The 18,249-nt window shown below is 49.3% G+C and overlaps 2 protein-coding genes across 2 annotated transcripts in view; one reads left to right on the top strand and one right to left on the bottom strand.

The window, feature by feature from the left end:
- Positions 1–15,724, bottom strand: part of LOC119456133 (filamin-binding LIM protein 1) — a 25,647-nt gene extending 9,923 nt beyond the window's left edge. Inside the window, exons 1-3 of the mRNA XM_049667518.1 lie at positions 15,552–15,724; positions 11,297–11,367; positions 4,899–5,058 (exon numbers count right to left, since the gene is read on the bottom strand). Coding sequence (XP_049523475.1) covers positions 4,899–5,058; positions 11,297–11,367; positions 15,552–15,724 — 404 coding nt within the window. The remainder of the gene's footprint in view (positions 1–4,898; positions 5,059–11,296; positions 11,368–15,551) is intronic.
- On the top strand, positions 15,544–18,249 carry LOC119435969 (glycogen-binding subunit 76A). The gene has a single exon (XM_037702686.2). The coding sequence runs from the start codon at positions 15,884–15,886 to the stop codon at positions 17,750–17,752; it is 1,869 nt and encodes a 622-aa protein (XP_037558614.1). The 5' UTR covers positions 15,544–15,883; the 3' UTR covers positions 17,753–18,249.

Raw genomic sequence — 18,249 nt, 5'->3', positions numbered from 1 at the left:
ATATATATATATATATATATATATACAGGGTGTCCCAACTATCATGCACCAAAATTTAAATATATGTGAATGCCACATAGTTGGACAGAACCAAGGTAATCTTCGCCGTCGCTTGGACATGCTCAGATTATTTTTTTCATTCTGCCCAATTACATAATTAGTCTTAATTAATTAATACACTCAAATATTATAATTAGGTGAAAAGTGTCAATGATAAAATTGTAGAGCAACATGAAAAACTCCCGATACAGCTTTCTGTTGTTCAATACGTGTTACATAATAGTGTTTTTCCGAGCGTGAAAGAAGCCCGCGAATACACGTAATATTGTCGCGCGACTGGCCGCTCGACGCACCTTGCGTGTATTCGCGGGCTTCTTTCACGCTCGGAAAAACACTATTATGTAACACGTATTGAACAACAGAAAGCTGTATCGGGAGTTTTTCATGTTGCTCTACAATTTTATCATTGACACTTTTCATCTAATTATAATATTTAAGAAGTTAGTTAATAAATAAGACTAATTATGTAATTGGGCAGAATATATATATATATATATATATATATATATATATATATATATATGTATGTATGTATGTATGTATGTATGTATGTATGTATGTATGTATGTATGTATGTATCTGTGTTGTTTTTCGTTGTCGTTCGCGTCTTCTCTCGCATTCGAACAAGCAACGATCCCGCGTTTCCGCGTTTATCTACCGTCACTTGCGTTAAAAAGCTCCGATATCTCGCCTACAAGACAAATGGTTATCTTTCCTGTATGTAGGCGACAAATAATAACAAGATATTTTCGCGAATCAACGGCTAACATGAGCCAGCGTCACTGTACTTCTCCGCACAATACGAATTCTGGCTTTGTCGCAGAGCAACTGTGCTTAACAGTGAAGCCAATAGTTCCATACGCTATATTGACTTTTGCAGCTTTGTCTTACTTTCCCTGCTTGTTTGCGAGGGGTCGTTGAAGGCCACACAGTTGTTGTTATTGAGAATTGTCATTAGTTTTAATATATACGATTATGCAACAAATAAGTGTATTTCCAGAGTACATGACGGCGGGTTTTCGCGCACAAACTATAGGGGACGAAAACACGTGAAGAGAGAAACACAAGCGTTGCGCTTTTGCGCTTGTGTCTGTCGTTTCACGTGTTTTAGACCCACAGTTTGTGTGCAAATACCCACAGTCCTGGATTACCAACTCGCCCCAAACTAGTACCCTACTCAGTTATACTTCTAGAGCAACGCCTGAGAACATGCAATTTCTTCGCTGAAATGTTTATTTATCTGCGTGTAATAAGCTACTAGATTGATTCATGAGGTTTAACGTCCCAAAGCAACAGAGGAGCTATTAGGGGCGTTGTAATAAAACATCGGTTAATAGTGACTGGTCGGAAGCACTCCCATTAACGCGTAAATATATTGCAGTCTGAGAACCATTATGTCATTCAGGCTGCTGACCCATTGAGCGAACCATATGTCCTATTCTTCGCTTCATGCTACCTTTGCACACTTTTCTTGTCTCATTCTGTTAGCTTAACCTACTTTCTCAGTATTTATTTTTTCAACTTTCCGTCTGCCTTCTATCCTCGTCAGCAGAGCTGAGGTGTGCAGTGTTGACTGAAGCGGTTTGCAAATAAAGTAGCTTTTCAATCACTCTTACGAGGCCGCTCGCTTAATAGTAACTCAGTACGGCAGCTACGATGCAGAAGGAAACAGTGTCAAATTAAAAAGAAATAGAGAGAGAGAGAGAGAGAGAGAGAAAGAAAGAAAGAAAGAAAGAAAGAAAGAAAGAAGACATGTTTGAAAGGTCACGGAAGCGTACGGAGCCAATGAGATCGTAACGGCGGTGCGCCGCGTTCACTCTCGCTGTCTTGACCTGCCTTCACTACCTTTCTTAGGCTACATGTCGTCTCTCGCCTTCGCCTTACCCGCGGGAAAGTGAAGCCAAGTTACAGCGACGATGCACCGTCGATCATCGCTATAATTTGTCTAAGAGGAAAAAAGTACCGATTATATTTAAGACAATTCCGGAAAGCAAGAGTTAGAAAAGACAAATCATTATCAATACGAACCTCGGCCGAATCGCACACTTTGTCAAAGTTATAATGTCCGCTTCTGTTTGTTATCAAACGTGTTAGTTGTGCACAGAATTGCGGAGGTTCATGCGGAATAAATACTACGCCTCCATTTCGGCTATTTAAGAGGGAAGCTTTATTGAGAAAGGAATCTGGAGACAGTGCAGCCATTCAGCGCCTTTTAGCAAGCTACTCCCTGTAACAGACTGCGATACGGAGGTATGAGAACAGCGGTAACTAACGCAAGAAACACCGTGTATAACAGACTCGCTATCACTATCGTCCGCCTTATGCTCTCACTGCGCATTCGGCAGCGTGTGTAGCGCCGCTTCAGTTTTCATATTGCTATTTTTGATGCGAAAATGGCCCATTGAGCGAACAAGCCGGCGTCTGTAGCAGCGAAACGGCACCTAAATTCCCGTTGGCTGCGACGCCACGCCAGGAGCGCGCTTCGACGGAGCAGAACGGGCAAAACGGTGTTGCGTGAGGGGAGAGGGCATCGCCACGTCACCAGCGCGCCTTCACAAACCAGATACGGCGACGCGTCGCCCTATCTGGTTGTCGGGTTGTCGTCGGCGAGGCAGTCGCGTGACGCGCGCGCGCGGGTGCCGCCGTCTCGCTCTCGGAAGCCGGCGCGCTGTCCGTATCTCTCTCAATCACCCCCGCTGGGCTTAGCTGCTGCTCTCGCCTGCCGGCCTTGGTGGCCGCTGCTGTTTCCTCGGTCTCTCGTCACGCAGGACGTCGGTGGCATGCGCCGTTGGCACCGCAGGCTGCTGCTGCCGCTTGCTCGCTCGGGCAGCGCGTCGCACTATGGTACATTACTCGCAGCGCAAAACTCCAAGTCAGCGGCGTTCAATTGGACATTACTGTTCTGCACTCACAACTCGTAAGAAGTGCTTTGGTGTCCTTGGATTTTTTTTAACATGGACTGTTAGTATCGACTTGTATGTGACTGTGTAAACGTTTCTATTTTGACAGAACAAGCTTGACAGCGTGCTGCCGGCAACTTGCTTTGGCTAGAGTTGCATTTATATAAGGGGACGACTACGGACACTGTTGCATCTATGCACGTTGAATTGCCTGAATCGTACGAAATACACGAGTTAATGATTTGAAGTGTGATACCATTGAAACCAGTCATATTAGAAGCTTTATATCATAACTGTTTCGCGTTATGCATCAACTTCGGCATCGCGCGTGACCGCATTCTTTTTTTCGTTTTTGACGCGGCATCACGTCGGTAATGTAGCAGCATATCATATACGTGCTTTAACTCGCCATTTAGTTTTCAGCTCGCATTGTATGATGCCGACATCGCTAATGGAGCACGAATTTCTAATTGTCCTAAAACTTCCTAAATTGTCCTAAACTAAATGGCACAGTCCGATCAGGTATAGTGGTGTTACTTTTCTCGGCTTACCGCGCGCGCACACACACAAGCAGAAATAAAAGTAAGACGGCCTAAACGCGACCCGCAACACCACTCCTCCCCCAAATACAAGCGACACGTGCTGTTTTCCTCATGCTGGCGGTCGCAAATGGCACCGTGCAGCGAAGTGGCCACGCGACTGGGAGCGTGCCAAACGCAGAATCTATATAAGGTATGTGTTGGTGGGAAAAAAAGAGCAACCGCGCGTCTCCCGAGGTGAAGCACCTCTGAGCGCGCGCTTTTTGGGAGTTTCCGCGCGCCTTTAGCGGATGGAAAGGATTTGGCGCAGCGCGGAATGAAATAGGCGTTGCCGAGCGAACCGCGTGACACGGCTCAGATGTTTTCAACGAGCGCCAATTCAGACACGGCGCGCGCTTTTACGCGTCGTTATGCGACTGTTGCAACAAAGTGCAGTGCGTTGCGTAAGCGATCATCGAAGCTCCTTCGAAGAGAGGATTCCGCCCCCCCCCCCCCCTCTTTTATTGAAGGGATACGGATACAAAATTGTGTGTATATACGTACGTGCACGATATTGCGTCTTAAATTCCTGTGACGAGGTTGACCATGTCTTATTACCTAACCTCTTAATGCGCCTCACAACGCTAGACCATTAAGACTATCAACGACAAAAACTTTTCATGCATTAATATCGTATATAACTCTTTTTCCTTTTTTCCCTTTCTTCACTGGAACAGTGTGAATGGCTTGCGGGATGTATGTTGACATCCGCAGGTGTGTAGGCCACCCGAACTTCTGCAGCCAATACAGATGCGTGGGCTGTGTATGTGCGTGTGTGTGTGCGCGCGTGCGTGCGTGCGTGTGTGTGTGTGTGTGTGTGCGCGCGCGTGTGTGTGTGTGTGTGTGTGTGTGTGTGTGTGTGTGTGTGTGTGTGTGTGTGTGTGTGTGTGTGTGTGTGTGTGTGTGTGTGTGTGTGTGTGTGTGTGTGTGTGTGTGTGTGTGTGTGTGTGTGTGTGTGTGTGTGCCGCTATGTGCGAGTATCGGTCGTTGAAGTCGCGTACAGTCTGCGCCAAAAGCATCGATGCGACTCCGTGTGAGGTCAGGACTGTCGTCAGTCCGCATGTTTGGGGCGGTCAAACTTTCATTGCTCCAAAGCCCCAGTGATTGAGAGGACCAGTGCTCTTAAACTTAATGAGCTTGAAAGCGCCATGCCTGCTTAAGAAACCCTGCCACGGGGCGCCTGACGACATATCTTGTGATCACTCTGGAAACGGCCCCTGAACTTTGACAAATGCTGTAGGAGGCAGCGCGCCCGAGTACGCCACATCTAGGATCCGGCGAGTGAATCAGCCGCGTTGTGGGCGTACATCGAGCGCCTGCTCTCGAGCCGCGAACGCCGGCCGTGCAGCGTATATCTTACCTCGACGCGCAGGCCAGGTCCGAGCCGCTGGCGCAACGGCTGGCCTCCATGGTCGGCTCCGGCGGCTTGCACGCCTCGCGCTCTTCCTCCTCCTCTTCTTCTTCTTCCCCTAACTGCACACTGTTGCTAGTGTTGTTGGCATTACGGCTTACGAAAAATGCTCACAATGGGGAATTGGCCAAAGAGCGCATATAAATGGGGACAGAAAGAAGTCGAAACTGGGCCCGGTGTTTCCCCATTAAATTAAATTATGGGGTTTTACGTGCCAAAACCAGTTCTGATTATGAGGCACGCCGTAGTGGGGGACTCCGGAAATTTTTGACCACCTGGGGTTCTTTAACGTGCACCTAAATCTAAGTACACGGGTGTTTCCCCAGAAATTCAAATCAGGGGTGTATCTAAATCTTCAAGGGAGGGGGGGGGGGGTAGTAGTAATTTTAGCAGTATACCGGAGTTTTGATATCAGCCACGACAATTTGCATGACATTGGCCATATAGATAATTTACGGCTGCTGCACACAACAATTGGTTGAATATGTACGAGCACAGACAATTTGCACATCCCGCGACCATTCACTCAATAACTAATCAAACTAGTAACCAGGACATCTATGTACTTACTACTAATGAAAAACTAAAACACCACAGATATATGTGCGCATTCTCAACCACATTCCGAACAGTTACATCCTCCTGTGTTTCCCACCACGTTCTCGATAAAAATCGACAAAAAACACGTCGGTCATTGTCAAAGGCATTCCGGGTGTCTGGCAGCTCCGGACCTTCAATGGTTATGCTCAGCAGCTCATTCACGCTTTGTAAGGAAGAAGGCGGCTTCCCTCCGACGACAAAACCCAGTAAAGGGCCGAACAGGAGCGCTCGACTGTGGCTGTGGTGATCGGTATAGCAGCAAAAGAAGACCGGCGACATCTTGCAACTTGGAAAACATACAGCGACCTGGGGAACAACGACGAGCGAAGATCGAAATGCTGTGGATGCCCAATTCTCCCTCAGTCGTCGGAAGATGTTCCGCTCCGCATCTAAATTCCTCCCGTCTTGCTGCACGCTTCCCATGCTTGCGCCCCCGCCCTTTGAAGCCCGAGCGGTCCTCGTATTCGCCGCAGTTTCTTTCGCGTGGAATTCGTGGTTCCTTCTCCCGCAGGCCAACTATGGACAATGTATCCCTTCGCGTACATGCCCTTCTTCCGGCACTATTAATCAAAATTCCCCGTAGAGCGGAAAAAAAATATTGTTACGAATTAAGGGGGTGTCTGCAGAAAAACAAGGGGGTGTATAGGGAAATCACTGATACATGCCACAGTAAGTCGGCTGTCGGAAGGAAAGAAAAATAGAGAGCTTCTACTGAAAGCTAAAAAAAGACAAAAAAAAAAAAAGACGTCCCAATAAGAAAACTTGTTGTTTTCAGGAACCGTTTATCCCAATCTCTTTTCGAGCTCTAATAACTTTCCTGATGCCACGGTGCCTTGCTCACTTGTACGTTTTTCTTCCTCCATTCTTCTTGTTCCATTTGTTTATTTTCTTTTACAAGGCTCTCGCGCCCGTTTCGACCACATTTTGTAGCTTTGACCGGCTTTGTAGGTAACAAGAAGGGACGAAGTTCTGGGAAGTAGAATAGGCTACTCTTGGTATGTCACGGCACCCAAGAGTGCAAGCTTATCTGAGAAGTTCGCAAACGAGGCATATACGCATAGGCTGATACATATTTAACTGGCACTTAAAGACGTAAGACGAGAACGAAAAACAAACAGGACATAATGCTAGCCGCTGCGAAGTCGTAGTTGGGCCTCCGTTTTAATTCTGGCCACCTGTGGTTCTTTATCATTCATCTAAGTCTAAATGAATCATTTCTGCCGAAATCAATCAATCGATCAATCAATCAATCGATCTTTGCATATCCCGCCTCATATGAATACAGCCACCGTGGCGGGGACGCGATCCCGTGACCTCATGCTTATAGCACGAGTAAACGTACCAACAATATGTGATGCGAAGGCGACAAAACGGAGAAGGACGCTGCAAAACAAAGACGAAAAAGGAAAAGACAGAACTGGACACCGCCCTCGGTCGCTGTGCAACGACAGCGAATCGCAGTAAGGCTTGGGTGTCAGTGGGCTCTGCACTCCACCTCAGGATAGATGACCTGAACTTTTGATCTCGGAAATTATCACCCACAACCTCTGTGCGTCATCGGCTAAGAAGGCGAGTGAGGCCTCCGAGGTTCATGGAATAGTTGTCGAAGACAGGTTGTCGTCTGCCGCTTCTTGTCTGTTCTACGATTAGCGCCAGGGACCTCGCATCTTGTTTATGTGTTTTTTTTTCTTTAAAGCAAAGTTTTCTTTACCTACTCACTCAGAGAACGTTCAGTCTATAAAGGCGTGATCAAGCCATTGAACTGAGCCTTACCTTAAATGCCTTGGTGCATTAAAAGGGTCTCGCCTCAACAATTTGACAGCAGGATTTTACAGGTGGTCACACCATCGCCTAATAGTTTTACAGTATTCCAAGATGCTGCGCTGGCGTACTAACGGGTACAAAGACGCACTATATACTCCGCTTTCGTACTACTCCGTGCAGCATCGTAACCACCTGCTATGTCTTACTACAGAAAGAAAGGGTCAGCTATAACTGAACCTTTATTGGGCGAGTGTCTCTATTTACAGACCTGTACTGGACCGTGAGAAAGGACACCGCATCGGAAAAATGTTGTGCAATGAGAACGACAGACAGTGGCGACCACCGTTTTTACAACGCGTACAATCGCGTATATGCCACTTAATTTTGCCGCTACCGTCTGCAGAGAAGCACGCCTAACCTTGCGTTGTGAAAGAAAAGTTGATAAAGATTGGTGGGGTTCAAGTCCCAAAACTACGCTGGCACGGCATAAAAGTGCAGGCAGCAGGAGCCGCTCAGGATCGATAGTTACCGTACAGCAGCAAGCGTCGTCCTTGCGCAAGAGGAAGCATTACGTAACACGGTTTTAGCGCCGTGACCTCTAGCATGCATCTTGCATGCCCTTCTGGGTGAATTTGCCTTGCTTCGTCATTTTTTTGTTCTGGTGTGTGTTTCTGTCCTTTTCATTCATATGTACTTCGCTTTGTCTTCACTTTCGTCTTCATTCTTTCTTTTATTTTGATTTTGCACATCGTCAACACGCTCTCTAGAGCCCCGGATAGTGTAGATAATCGTCATCACCACCAGCGATTGCAGCAGAAGCTGCGGTAAGCAACAGTGCTGTTTCTTTTTGTGTATACATGCGAGAAAGAAACACAGCTTTCAGAAAAAAAAAAAGCGATCTGGCACCAAGCCACGGATAATTCCCCGTGGGACACACGTGCCGACCTAAGGAAAAAGAGTACGAAAGTTTGGGCAGTGCCCTCTTTTGAACAGTCTGTCTTGCACCACCGCAGAGAGAAATGGGCGGGGGAGGACGCTTGTTGTTGGCCTGACGGCCTAAACCGGAGGTCAGGGCTGCGCTTCGTTTTAGTCTGTTTTATTCGCGTGAAGAAGGAAACCAACTTAAGCTCATACCAACACTTAGCTATAACGCCATAGTGGTTAAAAAATGTGGATACATAAAAATCGAAAAAAAAAGAAAAACAGGATAAAAAAATTGCCTGTCCCCGCTATTCCTTGCAGACGAAATAAAACGATAACTTTTATTCGCACTCGAGCAACGCATAGCGCACGTAACCCATGTTGCTCTGATATCGTTGATCATGCATACATCCTTAAATAAAGACGCGTAGTATTTCGTCTGCATTATCGCCACACCGTGCTTATGCTGCAGTTTAGCAAGATAATACAGCAGATGGACTCTCTCTCTCTCACTTTTGCTTTTGTTCATATTAGCCACTGTGCGTACAGAACCATTTTTTTTTCAACTTCTTCCTTTATTCTTCGTCTTTTTTTTTTTTTTTTTTTTGAGCGCGTTGCTCGCGAACCCTCTGGGTTCCTCTAAACGCAGGAGGTATAGGTGCGCAACGCGGCAAGCTAACAGCATCACCATCGCCGACTAGCACGCACGCGTTCTCAACTCCTCTAACCCCAACCCCTATATATGCAGCAAATACCTCCCAGATATTAGGCCAGATTGCCCTAAATGCCAAAATCCAAAGTGCGACTTAGATCACATGCTGTGGCAGTGTCCCGCGCTAAACGCTTGCTTCGGGTCTCCTGCCACCGAGGACGACTGGATCAAGCACCTCAGGAGCCCCGACAGGGCCCTTCAACACCAGGCCGTCCAGAAGGCCCAACAGGTGGCTGGCGAGCTCCGACTCCCATTCCCCACATGGGCGGAGCCACCGGGCCGGCCCCCGTAAGGGGTGCCCAGGCCCCTTCAGGACCTTTAATAAAGTTAATTCTCTCTCTCTCTCTCTCTTTCCTCTGAGCTCTCATTGCTGCTATTGGTGCCCTTGCTGGTCAGTGCAACTGAGCATTTGCCGCGTAACAGGGAGGTGCGGCTTGCGGTCTGAGCTGCAGCGCAATGCTGTTTACTTTGCTTCTTTTGGTCATCGACGCACAGGTATGGATTCGCTAACTCAGCGCACAACAGCTCACGCTGTTACTAAATATGCACAAGAGAAGAAAAACGTCTCACAAACGCCGACGCACTTCGCCGGCTGTTGCTCGTGTCTTGCTCCCTTGTTGGCCACACCAGACTCTACAGGCGTGTGTAGTTCGTATATAATGTATGGGGCAGGCCGGGCACGTCGCTGCTTGAACAGACCGTGTATTACAGCCAAGGCGAAGAAAGTGGGAGAGGGATGGGGGGTGTCGACTAGTCGACCGTATAGCTCGCACAAACGCAGGGTGCATGAAGAGAAAGCAAGCAGACGCAAACGAGGCCCAACGAAGCGGCGAGGGGATAAAAAATTGGACGTGTCTTGTTGCGCAGCCAGGAGTGCTGAACCGGTCAGCGTTCGTTTGATGGGCCATAAACTTCATACAGTGTCGCGGCTGTAGCTCCACGGGCGGCCTTCCACGGCCACCGTTGATTCCGCGGCTTAGGCCGCCCCGGGATTGCATCAGGCGAATATGCGACCGTCCGTTCACCCCGTTTGGAAAGACAAAAGGCAGAACGAATTACAGGCGCGGCCGCAGAGTGCGCTCTAAGCTCTCTCATATTGCTATCAGTGGAGGAGCGCGCGCGGTGCGAACACTGACGCTTGCATCACGAACGAGCCCCGCCGAGGACTGCACAAATGAACGTCGGATGATATGCTACCTCCCCTGTCCTGTGCACATATGAATATAACCCCGTGCCATCTCACCGGGTATTTTACTTGATGGCGTGTTCAAGATGCGGCTGACCAAGAGAGTTCATGGACCTCGCCTTACGGCTTTCGGTAACCAGAATGGACTTCAGCGTTAACTGAACTGGAGTTCGACTTGTTCTTTAAATTGTTTTTTCCCCCCTTAATTTCGGAAAATGACAAACTTGAATCTGTGATCTTCTTTCGTGTTTCACTTTCGACTTTCCCCTTTACTTCACGGGCGAAAAAAAAATATGGAGAACATCTTCTAACAAGTGAAAATTTGGTGGCCCACGTTACAAAATATAGCTGCAGATATGGGTAAGGCGAAAACATCTTTTTTTAGAACTTGGCGTTTGACAGCGTGTTCTCCGCTAAGTGGGGAATCACGTATTTTCAACGTCACCCTCAGAGCGTTAAGGTGGCGTGAAGCACGTTCGTGTACTTCAAAGAGAATGCGCTTGGCAAGATTCTAATCGAACTCATAAATAGATGTTCCTTATCGCAAGGAACAAAAGACGGGATGTTGACACACGTGTGCTTCACACTTTCAAGCGCTTCCACTCCTATATCTCTTGTTTGGTTATTGCTCTCCCACGCTTGCGAACTGTACTCGAGCGACAGATTAGAAAGCGTAGAAGCAGAAAGTCCTGCAAGACTGAAACACACAGGTGTCAGCAATCGGTCTTTTGTTCCCTGCGAAAAAAAAAAAAAAAATACTTGTTTTCTGACTACAAATATAGATGGTATGGTTTTCGTAGAAACGGTTATCGACGCCAATCATGGGCTCGCTTTTCATTTCGCCGTGCTTTTCTCTTTCCGTTTGTTTGGCGATTTACTAAAACTACCATTGCTTACGTATGCCGGGCCGTCACGAAAGAGCAAACCAGTCATATATAGTTACGCGCTCTTCGCATAAATTTTCTTCTATCCTCGTGCTGAGCATTTCGCACTACTTGTTTCTGTAATAAGTCCTCGTTCTTAATTGTACAGCCAGTGTCTGTCAGTTGAAACTTTAGACTGCTAATGGCCTCGCTACTTTAGCCGATGTCTCCGGCAGGCCCAATAAACTTGGCACTTTGTAACGGTGCTTTTCGTTTGCACGCACTCGAATGCGCGGTTTACCGGCAGAATTAAGTGTGCAGTTGAAGTATTGCACGGTGCTTTTCTCATCTTGGAAACTCCTGTAGTTGTTGCTGTGTATGGAAAATTCGCAGTCTTAATTAATGCTGCTAGCTGTGCAACAGTTACGCTTTATACTTGACGGCTCTTCCCACCGATTAGCATCCCAAACTTTGTGTGACAGTTCTTAGCGAAAGCACTGAGGAAATGATGCACGAAATAAACTAACATTTCAACATTTGCGAGGCTTAAATGTATCGCGTGCAACCAACCTGAGCCGTTGTCACCCGATATCTTCAAAAATCCAAGCCTCCCAAATTTCCACTCATCGCTTTCTCAAGCTATTGTGCTTCTTCTACATTTATAGAATATTACCGCATTCAAAATTGTCTTTACGACTACAAAGCTGCTGCGAAGTATTTCACGCTTTGCGGTCCTGCGTAATGTGGCTATATGCTGTAATATATACACCGATAGGCTGCAGCAAGGTGATGTTTTTAGGTTTCTGGTGTCTGCACTGGTTTTGTCGTGCATGCGTCGCTTGGAAGCTGACGAGATCACCATTGTGCCTTTCTTCGCGGAAAATCCGCCGCTGTGGATCAGTCGCTGTGGAGTGCTGCTACAAAACAGAAGGTCGCGGGCTCGATTCTCGGCCACATGTTCCGACCGAATGCACAAGCGCCCGTGCACCGTGCTTACAGTATGCGCGATAGAGAACCCACGTGGCCAGAATTAATCGGGAGCCCAACTCCACTGCGGCGTCTCCCAAGCCCATGAGTTGCTTCGGGAGCTCAAACCCTGTAATTAAATGTTTACATCATCGCAGAGATTTACGTTGTAAACACTCTTATTCAAAGTTAGAACATTTCATCAGCGCTGCGATAAGCGTTTTCTTGCTATGCATTTTGCCTAGTGTCAGCGCTTGCTCTTAGTTTCCAATTTGTGATGTTCTAATATAGTAGCGCTAGGGTTTTTTTTTTTTTTTCCCTTCTTATGTCGTTAAATGCACAACATTCTACAAATTACATCGTTGATCCCTCGATTTCACTTTATCCACTCTTACACTGAACTTTGTTTTTTACTATTTTCATTTTGCAGTTATATACATGCGCTTTTTTCAGTGCCGAATCACTAAGCAAGCAAGTTTCGACCGGTATTGAGGTGGCAGCGTATCCTTGTCGTTAATTATTTATTTATGCATATTTAAAAACTAGGAATGGTCCCCGCTTCGCTACCCGCACTGCTGAGTCCTCGAACACTGCGCGTCGGTCGATCTCATCGCGCCAGTGTTACGATAGAGAAGTAAATGGGCTAGCTGGTGTTCTGCGATGCGCATCGACAGCGCGAAAACGAGACGAGAAGAACTTAAGCGCTGGCTTCCAACAATTTCTTTTTAATTTCTTGAAAAGTACCAGGAAGTATATACACTTACACACACGTATCGATAATCATTGAAGCATTCGGGGTGCGCCATGCACCATCAAATGATTTATTAATGATTGAAACTGTGTTTTCAAGAAATAAAGTTTAGTTGATGAGTACGCTTTTTTTTATTCCTTGTGATTATTGTGATGTATTCGGCAGTGCTTAAGTTTACTGTTACTGCGACTCTTTTCGCTTACTGCTACTGTATTCCTGTGTGTACTTTTCCTTCGTCTAGATCCATTGCCGATATATTACTTTGTTGTTATTGCCCTTGTAACAGATGGTGGAAGCTAGTCAAGCTGCTTCGGTGCAACCTTTTCTCCATCATCCTTCGTATGTCCCTGCATGAAAAATAAACATAAATTCCACTTTTTCTACTACCGGCGGCGGAAACAGGCCAGCTGGACCGCCCGCTAGGAGCGCGGCCGGCGCCGCAAGTGTTCGCCGCTCCGCTGGCCCCGCGCGCCGCGGCAGAGGCGTCGCGGAGCGGTGCAACAGCGTCCTCTCGGTGCTGCAACAACGAGGCCACTGAGCCGTGTGCCGCGCCGCGGAGTCGATCGATCTACACCGGGGCGACGGAGGCACGCGGTAGCAGGCACCGCTGCACTGACCAACGGAGACAACGCGAGTCCCTTTTGTCGACGCCACCTCCCCCCCCCCCCCCCCCCCCCCCCCGAAAAAAAAAAAAAATGATGCGACCCCGCAAGCCTGTCTATATACAGTAGTTTTCCGTTAATTCGACCTCGACGGAGAATGCTGAAATGGTTCGAATGAACCCACAATCGGATTGAAACAAGTGTTTACCACGCGTGTGAAATAGACCTCATGGTGCTGCAGGGGCAGTTAAACGCGGTCAGATTAAAGTTGCGTCAGGTAGCGCGATGGCGAGTTAGCAGCTGTCTACTGTTATCGGCTTTCCGCTTCACCGTCTAATTATCGCTCAGCTTGCGCTTACTTTTTTCCTCCCTACTCGGCGTATTAGCTTTTGTTTAAAATTGCTCTATTCGGTCAGCCCATCATTTATATTGATCGCCGTCCGCGTGTTCTAGCCCGTCTAGCTCGGTGGAGCAGAACGCACTTCGCTATGAATGACACCGACAGTATAATACGTAGCGCATTTAGCGGCTATGGGACTCAGTTTCAAGCGACAGCACGAGTGAACCGAGTTCTCGATGACCCCGCTAACGTAGATGTTTGTAAATACAACGTGAGACTTGCATAGGTGTACCGCTTACTTTTAATCCCGAAATGACCCCGTCTTCTACGTCAAAATAGAGTAATAAACGGGCAACGCATGAGCCTTGATAGATATGCCACAATGAAAGACTCCGGATTTGATTACGGTACACACGTACCGGTCATCGCCCATTTCAATAGCATCGGTGTTATCACATTTCGTTCCAATGAAGATGTGCCACCCGCAGTTAAATTATTAAAAAAAAAAAGCTACATTGCAAGATCTTGCATTGCAGTTCAAGTATGCGCATGTCCTTGAGTGTCTCTTTTTGCTGCTACTTGAGCATATACGCAATTTTTCTTTATGAACTTAGATTACTACCATTCGTTTTTTTTTTTTTTTTTTTTTTTTTTTGTAAGTACAAATGGCTACTAGCCACTGGCTATATAGCCATACAATGTGTGCGAATATTTGTACTTCAAACTTTGAATTATTGCAAATGAAAAACAAAAACAAAAAAAAGCTTTTTCGTCTGCTTAAACAACAACTGTAAGACTGTGCTTATTACGTCTTAACGTATATTTTACGCTTTTCTTCAGCTATGGGATGAGCATTTTTGAGTCTGCGCTTGTTATACTTACTTGGGTGTACCTGCACCTTGTTGATTTCTTTTTCGACTTACCTGCAGTGAATTCTTACACTGCAGTTCAAGAAGCTTTAATGATCGAGAGCTATAAAGCAAGACGCCAAACGAGCGCGCCAGCAGACGACATGTCGTTTTCTTTCTTTTTTTCGAATAAAGTTTCTTCCTCCTCCTCATGAAACTTAAAATGAAAAGGAAAAGGAAGCAGGCGTCTCCGCAAAAACATCTTCTTCTTTGATGCCGCTGTTTCAATTCCCTCTGTCAGATAATCATTGTATTTTTTCAACCGATATTCAGCATTTTCGTTGAGAGATATCTCTTGGCGCTTGTCAGTTCGGCATTAGCCACAAAGCGGTTTTCGCCGGCTAGTGAAGCTTCTGGTAGATAACCCTGCTAGAATTTCCGTCTATGCTGTACGAATATTATGGGTGCCTTTTGGCAGCTATTTTTTTTTTTTCTGTATTTTTTTTTCGTCAACGGTTACCTCCAGGTTTTTTTTCTAGCCCTACTGCTTCCGCACTAATTGCCTGTTATATTTCTATTTCTTCTTCTTCTTTTTTTTTTTTTTTTTGTAACCATAGCGTGAATATTTAGCCTTGTCATTCTAGTGGCCATCTCCCTGTAGGTAAGTGCCATTTCGACAATGGCACAACAACAGCATACCCTGGTGCCTGAATTTAAAGAAAGAAGAAAAAAAAACAAAAAAGAACACTTAATATGCATAAATCATCGGCGTTCGAGGTGACAAAATTTACCGATTGGTGCGACAAAATTGTCAGAAAGAGGCGCTGGCAGCTGTCACAGACACATGCGCAAGAACTATTGCCCAAGATGAGGTTTCTTATCAACGCTTCGCAACTGTTCGACGGTGGAACTTTGATTAGGAATGCCAGACGCCCGGTGCTTCCTTTCGCGACAGACTCCAACCGACTGGGGGAAGGGGAAACTCCCGCTCAAGATGGCCGCCGCGAGGCACCCGCGCGAGTGCAGCGCCGCCTCAGTGAGCAGCTGGCCCCGTCGGCGGCGGAGGCGGCCGGGCGGCGGCGTAGTGGCCAGCTGCGGCGAGGCAGCCTGAGGCGGCGCGCGAGCTGCTCTGGCGTTGCCCCCGGGGCCTGCTGGCAGCCGGCGGCGGCGCTGACGAGGACGACGAAGCTGAGGACGGTAGGCGCAGCTCGTTCCAGTCCATGGCGGTCACCGTGGAGCCGTGCCGCCGCCGGTGCGGGCTCGGTCCCGCCCGGCGGCGTCGTCGACGGCAGCGCCTCGTCCGGGAAGGTCGCCCAGAGGTCGGTGCGATGGCGTCGTCCGCGCGCTATATTTAGTCGTCAGTCTCTTCGCGTGGGAGACTATGACCCCGAGCGAATGGCAGTCCTCGTGCGCGATTGGGCTCGCTAGCTGCCGGCTCCGCGCCGAGTATCTGGCAAGGCAGCTTTACTGCAAACCTTTCACTTCCATGGATGACCGGCCCGCCGCGGTGGTGCGCTGTCCGCCGTGCCGTCAACAGTCGCAGTCGTCCACTTCTGTCAACGGCTCGACGGGTTCCTGGCCGAGCACCCCGGCGCCGCAAGACGCGTCCAACTTCCTGGTACGTACCGGCCGCGCTCTCTACGACCGGCTTTATTCCCTGCTCCAAGATCAGGCCACCGACTGCGTCGTTCAATACTGCGAGCAGGGCTCCAACGCTGACGACCCGTCGTCTTCCGTCGATGAAGGTGCCGATGCACAGGCGTCTGAGCAAACAGCTCCGCCAGCTGCCGACGGGCGAGACGTTGTCGTAGAGGAACCCCGAAGCGTGGCTCCACCTGAGCTCCTGCCTCCCGCCGTAGCTACCGACGCGGTGGTCCCTCGCGAGCTGGAGGTCAAGAGCGCCGTGAATGTCAAGGGCAGTGCGGAAGAGGAGCCGCGCCGCTACCCAGCCGAGCGAGACGTGGTGCGCGCCGCGCTGGCACATCGCGCCCCGGACGACGGCTTTCCCTTCCCCATCGTGCAGGAGCTGGTGCGGCCTGGCGTGCTGGTGCACAACGAGAGCGACTCCTCGTGCGACCTCTCGGACGACGCCTTTCACGACGCCGCTGACGGGCTCGCCGAGGAATTTCGTGACGGCAGCGGTTCCTCGGAGACCAGCAACGAGGAAAAGGCACTGGCGGCGCAGAATTCGTCTGGCAAAATTGCTGCTCCGGCCAACCCTACGGCCGCTGACGATACAGCGGCCGCCGCAACTACCGTCGCCGCTGTGACCACTGACGCCGCGGCCACTGTCGCTTCTCCAGTTGCTGTTTCCTCGCCTCCCGCCATGTCGTCAACGGACGCTTCACCCGACGCGGGCTCCTTGCCGGCGAGCGGCAGTTCAACACAGGGGGCGTCTCCAAGCCGGCCTCGGTCGTCGCGTTTCGCGAAGCACCGATTCACCGAGGCTCCCTCGCGTAAGGTGACGCACACGGCGCCCGAACTGCCGGAGCATCCGCCCGACGAGTCATCCTCGTCCTCGTCCGAGACGTTGTCACCCGTCGTAGACACCAAGATGCCGCCGGCCACTCCCCCCAAACGAGACTCCGCAGACAGCGACGACGACGAGGGTGGTCGCGCCGTCCTGGTACGCAGCACGTCGCTCAAGAGCGGCAAGAGTCCACCGGGTACGCCGTTCAAGAAGAAGATCGTGCGCTTCGCCGACGCGCTGGGTCTCGACCTGGCTGCCGTGCGGACCATCGTGTCCGAGGAGCTGCCCTTGGTACCGGCTTCTGCCTTCACACACCTCCAGCTGGCGCCGCTGGTGCGGTCGCCACCGCCGTGCACGCTGGAGCTGAAGCCACTGTTTTCGCAGCCCGGCGCCAGCCCAAACTTCATGACCCGGCTGACCACTCAACGCGTCTGCCTCGAGTCAGTCGTGTCGGCAGGCTGCGCCCTGCACGCCGTCATCCGGGTGCTGAACGTGGCCTTCGAGAAGCTGGTGGTGCTGCGTTACTCGCAGGACAACTGGCGGTCCTTCTGCGACCTGCGTGCTGTCTACCTGCCGGGCTCGTCGGACGGTATCTCGGACCGCTTCGGTGTCGACGTCTACATCACACCCCAAGGCGACGCGCAGCTCCAGATGTGCGTGCGCTACGTGGTCGGAGACCAGGAGTACTGGGACAACAACGAGGGCGCCAACTACTGCTTCGAGTTCCGGGACTCCCCTAAAGACGAGCCCGAGGTGACGCCCCTGATGAACTACCTCTGACCCGAGCGGAGGCCCCCCGGAGGACCCTAGTATTTATTCGTGCGCGCGCGTAGCTGTACAGGAACGAGTGTGTGCGGCCGGGGCTGAGGTGGAATCCGTTCGCGCTGTGCGTCTCCAGCTCGAAGCCGCCATAGGTTAGCAATAATAAATGGACATGTCAGACGAGCGCAGGATCTGCTTGCCGACGCGGCTCGCGACTGGATGTGCGAGGACTGTGGCCGATGTGTCCGCGCTGGTGCCACGCGGGTCGCTCCTTCCTATTTATTTATTTATTCTGTGTGGGGGGAGCGCACACGCCAGTGAGGAGCAACGATGTCGTGGTCGTCTTTCAGAGTAGCCCGTCTGCATTTTTCAGCATGGAAGGTATATTTTTCAAAAATTTGGGTCGACAACTGCCTTAAAAATTATTCCACCGAATTTTGAACAGTGTGTGTGTTGTGGGTGTTAACGTCAAAGAAAAAAAAAAAAAAAACAATAAATGTTTCCGGAAAGCAGAA

This window comes from Dermacentor silvarum, chromosome 1, assembly GCF_013339745.2.
Source record: "Dermacentor silvarum isolate Dsil-2018 chromosome 1, BIME_Dsil_1.4, whole genome shotgun sequence".
NCBI lineage: Eukaryota > Metazoa > Arthropoda > Arachnida > Ixodida > Ixodidae > Dermacentor > Dermacentor silvarum.
Note: the sequence above shows the minus strand (reverse complement) of the source record. Positions and strands in the feature narration are given on the sequence as shown.

Excerpts from the sequence above, each read along its gene's own strand:
- LOC119435969 (XM_037702686.2), top strand. The coding sequence starts at position 15,884 with ATGACCCCGAGCGAATGGCAGTCCTCGTGCGCGATTGGGCTCGCTAGC.